The sequence below is a fragment of the Ipomoea nil genome, unplaced genomic scaffold, assembly GCF_001879475.1.
Source record: "Ipomoea nil cultivar Tokyo-kokei standard unplaced genomic scaffold, Asagao_1.1 scaffold3025, whole genome shotgun sequence".
Taxonomy (NCBI): domain Eukaryota; kingdom Viridiplantae; phylum Streptophyta; class Magnoliopsida; order Solanales; family Convolvulaceae; genus Ipomoea; species Ipomoea nil.
Genome location: NW_017619453.1, coordinates 792,528 through 803,135, shown reverse-complemented (window position 1 = coordinate 803,135; position 10,608 = coordinate 792,528). Strand labels below are relative to the sequence as shown.

The 10,608-nt window shown below is 55.9% G+C and overlaps 1 protein-coding gene across 1 annotated transcript; it reads right to left on the bottom strand.

Moving 5' to 3' along the window:
- Positions 1–5,061: 5,061 nt before the first annotated feature.
- Positions 5,062–10,083, bottom strand: LOC109163409. The gene is made up of 2 exons (XM_019312151.1): positions 5,524–10,083; positions 5,062–5,367 (listed from the first exon to the last, which is right to left on the bottom strand). The coding sequence occupies exons 1-2, from the start codon at positions 10,081–10,083 to the stop codon at positions 5,062–5,064; spliced, it is 4,866 nt and encodes a 1,621-aa protein (XP_019167696.1).
- Between the last annotated feature and the right edge of the window lie 525 nt (positions 10,084–10,608).

The following is a 10,608-nucleotide window of genomic DNA, read 5'->3' as shown; positions in this document are numbered from 1 at the left end:
GTCGACTAAGGCTCTTGGCGACGGGCTCATCATCGACACCTGTAAAATCTCGCTTTCCAGGGCGAGACAGGCTTTTTCAGTTTAGCGTGCGAATCTCACCCTTCCCGAGCTAATTGGATGGGATTAATCTCTGACAGAGATTCGCGCTGCCCATCTAATCCGGCTCAGGTATGTCAGTTACGATTCCCTCCGTGATTTACGCCTCGGTTGTCGCCCTCTCGAGGCTCTATATAAGGGCTCCTGGTAGCTCTGTGTTTTCTCACCATTTCTTATTTCATCACTTCATGCTATGAGTTTCAGGTACGGTGATCGTCGTTGGTCCATCCGCAACAAGGAGCATGCCCGGCTGGAGGAGCTCCGGCGGAAGAGGGCGACTAACGGAGGGCACTTGACGGGCGACTCCACTTCTGATCCCATTGAGGTGCCTCCTGACATGCTTGACCTGATGATTGTGGAGCCGGAGGAGGACGAGATGGAGCCCATGGTAGAAGACTCGGAGCCGGAGGAGGACCTAGACTGGGAGGCTCCTCCGCTTTTTGGCGTGGCCATGTCGCCGAGTGCCCTGGTGAGGCCCCTGCGGATGGTTGTTGATGGGAAGCCTGCCGTGTATCTGGACGAACTGCCCGAGCCCGAGCCTGAGCCGAGTCCCCTGCCTTTCCGTCCCCACTACTACCTGGAGGGTCCGCAGCCGGTGCGTCACGCGGAGGAGGAGGAAGCTAAGCCCTAGGCCCGTCTTTTCTGTGTAATGTTTATGGCCGAGTCCTCGGCCTTGTACCCCTGTCCTTATGAAATAAAATTGCGTTTTTATGTTTTGGTTCTCGGTTTTGTGTGGTCCTTTAGCCGACTCTTGGTTCTCATGACTGGCTTATAGAATCTGCCCGACTAATCCCTTTGGGTAAGGGACTCGGCGAACCCGTTGGCCGACCTCACGATCTGAAGCTCGTCCGAGCCTTTCACTTGGCCGGACCCAGCTAGGTACCTTCTGGAAACTTCTAGCACGGTCTTAGTGGGCCCCCCGTAGCTTTGGCTTTGATGGGCCTTTGACCCGGCAGGCCGGGTTGCCGTCACTTCAGCCTCGGCCTAGGGTAGACGCGCCGCTTGCAGGCTAGCCCTAGGCCTGAACCGTCGCCCCGCCTATCGAGGCATTAAATGCGGCGTCCCTTCGATGTCTTGTCGCCTCCCATTCCTCCACTAGTAAGGCGCCGCGTGGCAGCCTCTTGGGCTTCCTTTTCCTTTTAAAAGCCCCCTTCCTTCCATTCTTCTTCCTCACTTTTCCAAGCTTCTCTGCGTCTTCCTCGTCTTCCCAAACTCAATCGAGACCTGTAAGTAATGTCTTCCTCTTCTCATTCTTCTTCTTCCCGCCGTTTGTCCTTTGACAACCCGGCGGGGACCTCGCCATCGTCTTCCTCTTCCTCTTCCGTTGTCCGCCGTCTGGAAATGCCGGCGGGCTTCCAGGCGGTGTCCTCTTCTTCTTTTCTCACCCCATCCTCTTCTGGGGCAGCCACTCCGATGAGCCCAGCCCCGCTGACCACGGTGGCGGCTCTGCCGGACGGTGTTGAACTGCCGCGAGGCAAGTTCGATTCAGTTGTCCGGCCGTCCAGTCTTCCGTCAACTGCTACGGCGGCAGACCTGGACATGACCCGCTTTCTGCTTGGCCCTTCGGCCTTGGTTGTTGCGGCGGAAGGCCGGCCTATTCATGACCCGCCGGAGGGTTTTGTGGGTATCCATTTGCACTCGGTTGCATTCGGCTTCCGAGTGCCCCCACACCCATTTCTTTCGCTTCTCTTCCTGCACTATAACTTGGTCCCTGGCCAGTTAGTGCCTAATTCTCACCGACTCCTCACCAGCTTCATCAATCTCTGCCATTGGTGGCAGTGCGAGCCAGATTTGGACCTGTTCCGGTACCTCTTCACCGTGAACAAGGTGGGCTCCCACTCGCCTGGCTTCATCCAAGTTGCTGCTCGCCCGAAGCGGCAGCTTTTCGAGGGGTTGTCCGACTCGATCAAAGAGTGGAAGCCCCTGTATTTCTTCGTCCGACCTCTCTCTTCTTCCTTCACCTTTCCGACCCTGTGGCCGGCGACTCTCTTCAAGCCTTGCTCTCGGCGGGCCGTTTTTACGGAAGATGCTGTCCAGGGCGGCGACTTCTTGAAGAGCCTTGGGCCGTACTCGGTTAAGTACTGGTCCCGGGTCCGGGCTATGGCCAAGCATGGCCTTCTGCCGGAGGGCGCCGCCACCATAGGTAGCGTCTTTTTCATCTCCTTTTCGACTCGCTTCTTATCTCATGCGGAAATACTCACAAGTGCGTGGGTTTCTCTTATAGGTCCGTACGATTCCAACTCCTCTAGCTCAGACGAGGCCGTTGCACCGACTCCGGAGATGACTGACAGAGCGGAAAAGATGAGGCGTCGCTTGACGCAACGTTCTACCGGCGCTGCCGCCGCGTCTTCTTCTCAGCCCTCGCCGTCGCCTCGTCCGACTCCTCCACCTCCTCACAACGTGGTCGACCTCACGCCCTCGCCCGTGGTATCGCCAAGTCGGCAGCCGCCGCCTCCTTCTACCGAAACTCCGAGCTCTAAGCGGCCGGCTGAGCATACGGAGGGGCCAACTCCGAAGAGGATCAGGCTATGCCACGAGGTGGATGAGGACGCCCAAATCTGGATGGGCAACACCTCCATTTGCAAGTGGTGCAAGGATGTCCTTCTGCCAAAGGATGTGGAGTCGACTAAGGCTCTTGGCGACGGGCTCATCATCGAGACCTTGCTCCGGCAGTCGTATCGCGTAAGTGTTGTTCATTCGGCCTCTTCCTCTATTTAGTTTCCTCTTTTTCATTTAACTGACGGTTGGGTGTGCAGGACCTCACCCTCCAGATGGAACTGGGCAATCGGTTCCAAGGCTTTAGGAATGACATGCGAGCCATGGTCGCCAAGCTGCGCCAGACGGAGGAAGCTTTCCTGGAAGAGCAGGCGAAGCAACTCAAGATGGTGGAGGTGCACAACGCCGAGCTGCTGAGGGTAACCCGTCAGTGGGAGGAGGAGAGGGATAAGGCGGCCACGATCGCCGCGACTTCTGTTGAAGATTACAAGAAGTCAGCGGCCTTCGAGGCGGACGTGCAGGCGGCGGTGGCAGCTCGGAGGAAAGAGGTGGCCAAGGAGTGGCTGGCGACTCCGGAGGGTGATGATTTCCTCTTGGACCTGGGCGAGCGGGACTACCGTCTGGGCTTCCGCGAGGCGTAGACAGAGATTCACGCCACTCTGCTGGCCCGCGACTCCGCGTTCACTCCCGAGAGCTGGTGCCTCAAGCCGGTGCTGGACGCTGATGGGCCGGCTGCTCCTATTGAGCCGGCGACTCTTCCTGTGGTGACGCCTCCAGAGCTCACCGAGTCCTCTCCTCAGGCGGAGGACCCTTCTTCTGTTCCCCTAGCTGGACCATCGGCAGGGGCGCAAGTTGAAGGGGTCGCCGTCGACACCCCCTCCCCCGTAGCTTAGGGTCTTTTAGAATAGATCCTATCTTTTGTAAAGGCTGGCCTCCTTGTCGGCCTTATTTTAATGAAAGCGTTTTCCTTCCTCTTCTCTTGCAATTTTGTCTTGGAGCTCTTTTTAATATTTTGCTTTCTTCTAATGCTTCGAACCCAGCTAGCCCTCATTCTTTCTCGCCGAGTCCCTCAGTCGAGGCGACTCTTTACGCAGTTACCTTCTCAGAAACGACTAAGGGCTTGGACCCTTGTCCCCTGGCTTTCTCTCGCCGAGTCCCTCAGTCGAGGCGACTCCTTCCTACTTTTCTCTTGGAAACGACTAAGGGTTTGGGCCCTTGTTTCCTAGCTTTCTCTCGCCGAGTCCCTCAGTCGAGGCGACCCTTTAGGCTTTTCTGTTCTCAGAAACGGTTCAGGGTCAGTGCCCCGGCGTTTCTATATATACTTGCCGAGTCTCTCTCTCGAGGCGACTCCTTTTGGCTTTTTCACGAAAACGACTAAGGGTCTGGGCCCTTGTTTCCTAACTTTCTCTCGCCGAGTCCCTTAGTCGAGGAGACCCTTTAGGCTTTTTCTGTTCTCAGAAACGGTTCAGGGTCAGTGCCCCGGCGTTTCTATATATACTTGCCGAGTCTCTCTCTCGAGGCGACTCCTTTTGGCTTTTTCACGGAAACGACTAAGGGTCTGGGCCCTTGTTTCCTAACTTTCTCTCGCCGAGTCCCTCAGTCGAGGTGACCCTTTAGGCTTTTTCTGTTCTCAGAAACGGTTCAGGGTCAGTGCCCCGGCGTTTCTATATATACTTGCCGAGTCTCTCTCTCGAGGCGACTCCTTTTGGCTTTTTCACGGAAACGACTAAGGGTCTGGGCCCTTGTTTCCTAACTTTCTCTCGCCGAGTCCCTCAGTCGAGGCGACCCTTTAGGCTTTTTCTGTTCTCAGAAACGGTTCAGGGTCAGTGCCCTGGCGTTTCTATATATACTTGCCGAGTCTCTCTCTCGAGGCGACTCCTTTTGGCTTTTTTCACGGAAACGACTAAGGGTCTGGGCCCTTAATTCCTAACTTTCTCTCGCCGAGTCCCTCAGTCGAGGCGACCCTTTAGGCTTTTTCTGTTCTCAGAAACGGTTCAGGGTCAGTGCCCCGGCGTTTCTATATATACTTGCCGAGTCTCTCTCTCGAGGCGACTCCTTTTGGCTTTTTCACGGAAACGACTAAGGGTCTGGGCCCTTGTTTCCTAACTTTCTCTCGCCGAGCCCCTCAGTCGAGGCGACCCTTTAGGCTTTTTCTGTTCTCAGAAACTGTTCAGGGTCAGTGCCCCGGCGTTTCTATATATACTTGCCGAGTCTCTCTCTCGAGGCGACTCCTTTTGGCTTTTTTCACGGAAACGACTAAGGGTCTGGGCCCTTGTTTCCTAACTTTCTCTCACCGAGTCCCTCAGTCGAGGCGACCCTTTAGGCTTTTTCTGTTCTCAGAAACGGTTCAGGGTCAGTGCCCCGGCGTTTCTATATATACTTGCCGAGTCCCTGGGACGATTGGCTGTAACCCATGCACTTTATTCAGATTTCTTGGAATCCTCGGGCTCATACATGACCTATCATTGGCTACTGATAGAACCTTTTCAAGTGAGTAGCATTCCATATGCGATCTATGAGCTTGCCTTCCATAGTCTCTAATTTATAAGTTCCGGCCTGGACAACAGCCGCGATGCGGTATGGCCCTTCCCACTTGACCGCGAGCTTGCCTCCTTCGGTAGGCTGGCTGGCTTGTCGATCCCGCAGCACTAGGTCGCCAACCTGGAAGGTTCTCGGGCGAGTTCTACGATCGCGGTATCTTTTCACCGCCTGCTGGTACTCAACCATTCGGGCACTCGCGGCTTCCCTTCTTTCTTCTAGAAAATTTTTCTCAATCTGCAGGTTTTCTTCATTCGCTGCGTCCGAGTAAGTGCGAACCCGATGGGTGGGTTCGACCACTTCGACTGGAACCTTGGCCTCAAAGCCGTACGCGAGCGAGAACGGACTCTCTCCCGTCGCTCGCCGCTGGGTAGTGCGATAAGCCCATAGGACTCGATCAAGCTCGTCTGCCCAGTTTCCTCGGACGTCCTCGAGTTTCTTCCGGATTCCGTCGACCAATGTTCGATTCACATTTTCGACCTGCCCATTTGCTTGGGGGTAGGCTACCGACACCTTGGTATGCTTGATACCGTGTCGGCGACAGAAATCGGCGAATGCCTGGCAGTCAAACTGTCGCCCGTTATCGCTGACGATGTGTTCGGGCAACCCGAAGCGACAGATCACCCTTTTCCACAGAAAGCGTCGACACTGGTACTCGGTGATGGTAGCCAGAGGTTCTGCCTCAACCCACTTGGTAAAGTAGTTGATGGCCACGACGCAAAACTTTAATCCTCCCGGGGCGACGGGTAGGGGTCCCAATAAGTCTATTCCCCACTTGGCGAAAGGAATAGCAGTGGTGACCGGTGTATAGAAGGTGGCCGGCCGAGTGTCTTTCCTGGCGAATGCCTGGCAAACACCGCATTTGGACATCCGTTCAATACAGTCCCGCATCATGGTCGGCCAGTAATACCTTTGAACGACCAACTTTCGGGCGAGCGTGTGAGCACCCTGGTGCGCAACACAAATGCCTCTATGAGCTTCATCCATCACTTTCTCGGCCTCAGGCCTAAGTAGGCATTTCAACAAGGGCCCCCCAAACGACTGTTTATATAGATGCCCGTCGATGATCCGGAATGAGGGGGCTTTTCGTCGAACCCTTGCGGCGACTGCCGGGTCAGTTGGCAACTCGCCCGTTTCCTTAAATCGTTGTATGTCGTCGATCCAGAACATCTCAGGGTTTTTATCTCGATCCCACCCTTCGATGCTTACTTGCTGGACCTCTAGCGGCGCCCCGTCGATACTCGGCCGACTCAGTTCTTCCTTCTGGCAAATCCTTATTAAGTGATCCGGCACCCCTTCCAGGGCGATTTTGGACAAGATGTCGGCCTCTACATTGTCCGCCCGGGATATGTACTCTATTTCATAGGCTTCAAGTCCTTTCAACATCTTGGTGGCACATTCTTTGTATAACGCCATTCTCGCGTTCTTAGCTTCGCACGTACCCGAGATCTGTCCGACTACCAGTCGGGAGTAGGTTTTGATTCGCAGCCGTTCGACTCCTAGATCTTTGGCGAGACGGAGGCCGTTCAATACTGCTTCGTATTCGGCCTCGTTATTTGATGTAGAGAACAGGTATCTCAGGGCATAATACAGCTGGAATCCCTCCGGAGAGATAAGCATGACACCGCCTCCGTAGTGCTGTCGACTCGATGCTCCATCCGCGTGCATCTCCCACCACTCGCCCGGATTGCTCTCCGAGGCGTGGTCCTTCTCTTCCTCACTCGCGGTACATTCGACCAGGAAGTCGGCCAAAGCCTGGCCTTTGATGGAGGGCCTGGGTTGGTACTCGATCCCGTACTGAGTCAACTCGACGGCCCACTTTACCAATCGGCCGGAGGACAAGGGGTTCCGCAGCACACTCCCGAGTGGCTGATCCGTCAAGACCCGGACGGTATGAGCTTGGAAGTAGGGTGCTAGCTTACGCACGGTGACTACCAAGGCATACACGATCTTTTTCAGGGTGGTGTACCGCGTCTCAGCAGCCTTCAACGAGCGGCTTACGTAGTAAACCGGGTGCTGGACTCGGTCCTCCTCTCGAACCAACACCGAGCTTACCGCCTTGGCCGAGGCGGCGAGGTACAAGAGTAAGGGCTCGCCCTCCTGGGGGGTAGATAGTACTGGGGGAGTCGACAGATATTGTTTTAATTCCTCGAACGACTGCTGGCATTCGGTAGTCCAGGCGAATCCCTCCTTCTTCTTCATGGCTTCGAAGAAGGGCACGGTTTTATCCGCTGATTTGCTAAGGAAGCGGCTAAGAGCCGCCAAGCGTCCTGTCAAGCGTTGCAAGTCCTTGACGGTAGTAGGAGGTTGCATGTCAAGGATGGCCTGTACTTTCTCCGGATTAGGCTCGATGCCTCGCTTGGTGACCATGTAACCCAAGAACTTACCACCCTGGACGGCGAACGCACACTTCTTGGGGTTCAGCCTGAGGTTGTACTTTATCATTACCTTAAAGCAGTCGGCTAGATCTTCCGCGTGCTTGTCCTCCTCTCGACTCTTGACGAGCATGTCGTCGACGTACGCGGCCATCGACTTTCCTAGCAGGTGGTGGAACAGTCGGGCAACCAATCGAGTGTATGTAGCTCCGGCGTTTTTGAGTCCGAATGGCATGACTCGATAGCAGTAAACTCCGTCCGGAGTCAGGAAAGCGGTCTTCTCTTCGTCCGCCGGGTGCATGAATATTTGGTGGTATCCTCGGAAGGCATCCATAAAACTGAGAAGCGCAGACCCGGTCGTTTCGTCGACTAGCTGGTCAATTCGGGGCAGAGGAAACGGGTCTTTTGGGCAGGCTTTATTAAGATCAGTGTAGTCTACACACATCCGCCATGCCGGGGGCTTGGGTACAAGGACCACGTTGGCCAACCATTCCGGGTACTTAACCTCATGGACGTGTCCGGCTGCTAACAACGTGCTGACTTCTTTTTTCACGAACTCCCTCCGGTCGTTGGCCAAGTATCGTTTCTTCTGCACGACCGGCCGATGCTCTGGGTCTACGGCGAGTCGATGTGATATGACCGATCGATCCACGCCGGGCATATCTTCGGGGCCCCAAGCGAAAACCAGTCGGTGCTCCTGGAGCACTTTCATGATTTCCCCTTTTAACTTCTCCGGAAGGCCGACTCCAATTCTTACTCGCCTGCTCGGCTGTGCTGGGTCAATCTCGATTTCCTCTAGCTCGACGGCCGGCTCTGGGCGAGGTATCACTGTTTTCTTAGGGGGCCTCTCGGTGATCTCATGGACCTGCATCCCACGCTTGCCCATTCCTCTACATGCTTGTAGATAGCAGTCGCGGGCGACCTTGCGGTCACAACGCACCGTTCCTATTCCGTTCGGCGTGCGAAACTTTAGGCATAGATGTTCGATTGAGATCAAAGCTCCGAGGTCTTCTAGACCCGGGCGGCCGAGTATGGCGTTGTGCGAGTAGGCTAGATCGACCACGATGAATTTCATGCTCAACTTCTGTACGTCCGGGTAGCTGCCGATCTCCACAGGAAGAGTGATGGATCCTTCCGCCTCCACCGAGTCCCCGGTGAAGCCGGCGAGAGGGGTGTTCACCGGTCTGAGCTGTTCTCGGGTCAGCCCCATCTTGGTAAAGGTCTCTAAGTACAGTACGTTGACACTACTCCCGGTGTCGACCAGGATCCGGCGGACAACTACACCGTTGATGTCCATGGCGATGACCAACGCGTCTCGATGCGGGGTTTCCCCGGCTGGCAGGTCTTTATCGGTGAACACGATGGGCTCCCGGCATATCTTTTTGGAGCTCTCCTCTCGGCCGTAGACCGTTTCGACATATAGTTGCCAAGCCCAGGCTTTTCGGGTATTTGCGGAATCTCCGCCCTCTGGTCCGCCGACTATCATGTTAATGACTGGCTTCTGGCGCCATTGGGCTTCGTCCTCCTCGGAAGCTGGCTGCTTGCCTCGGCTATTTTCTGCGTCGGCGGAAGGCCCCTCGTCTCCTCGATTGGTCGACCTTCGCTTCCATTGGTTAGGAGGCGGAGTCCCTTGCTGGATGATCCCCTCCATGATCTTCTTTAGGTAGAAGCATTCTTCCGTGCTGTGAGTGTAAGATTTATGATAGCGACAATATTTAGAAGTCTTACCAGCATCCTCGTTCGCTGCACGATCGTCAATCGGCGGAGGTAGAGGCGGGGCGACCGCTTGTACCTCATGGACCGGCCGCTCTGGAGCCGGTCGATAAGTGTGGACGACGGGGCGGTCGTACGGTCGCCTGGCCTCGGGTCGCCGAGCTACGTCTGAACGTCTTTCTCTTGTCTCGGCCCGCGTCCTCTTTCCACTAGCAGACCCACCGACCTCGCGTTGTCGTTTGTGTTTCATAGCCTGTTCCGTGTTTGCTATCTTGTTGGCCATCTGGATAGCTTCCGCATATGTCGCCGGGCGGTTGTCCCTCAGGTCCCGGTATAGCTGTCCGGACCGCAAAGATTCAATGAAGAAGGTGAGTGCTGTTTGGTCCTCCACTTCTTCTATCGACTGGATCTCCTTTTGCCAGCGGGCTAGATAGGCTTTTAAGGACTCGCCCTCATCCTGATGGATGTCGCCCAAGTGAGTCAGGTCCTTCTGTGGCTTGATGTTAGCGGCGTAGTGGCTCATGAAGCGGTCCGCCAGCTCTTCGAAGCTGTGAATCGACCCCGGGGGTTGTCTTACAAGCCACCTTTGCGCGGCCCCTTTTAACGTGGGTAGGAAGGCACGGCACATGACCGGGTCCCATACCCCCAAGACCTGCATTTTGGCCTGGTAACTCAGTAGATGTTCCCGCGGGTCGCCTGATCCGTCGAACGTGGCTTGTTCCGGGAACTTGAAGTCGCCCGGTATTTTGAAGGCCATGATCTCGGCGGAGAAGGGTAACGAGGTCAGTAGCGCTCGGCCGGGGGCCTTGGTTCTCCCTTCTACCTGTTCTTTCAAATTTCTTACCTCTTGGGCGAGATTTGCCATTTCGACCCTCTCTTGGGTGTGGTTTCCTGTCGATTCCGCGCTCTCGCCGACCTCCGACTCGGCGGGTTGGTCATGGTCTCGGGTGGGCTGCTCCACGCGGCGAGCCACTGTCCGGCCTTTCCCCGCACGGTTACGCTCACGTGCGCTCTGCCGACCGTGAGTTTCTACCGGAGCGCGGAGGGGTTCTCTTCGCCCCAGCCGTTCTCTCGTTGACCGTCGCTCGACACCAGGGCCTAGCCGAGAATGAACGGACTGGACAGGTTGACTCACCGCCCGGCGGGTTGATTGTCGATTGTCCGGCCTTCGTGGCGGTGGGGGGTCTTGTTGCGGTATCCGAGTGGCGGATTGCTCCCGTATTCCCCGACTTGCCTCGGCGAAAGCGCGTCCAATTGCGTGTAGCTGATCTGGGGTGAGCGGTACCGCAGTCGGCTGTGGATTTATCTGAGGTGTCGGTGGCGGTGTTGCGTCGTCTTCCCGGCTTCGGGTGCTTCTTCGATTCAACTGATCTCTTAGGTCGGCACCTAG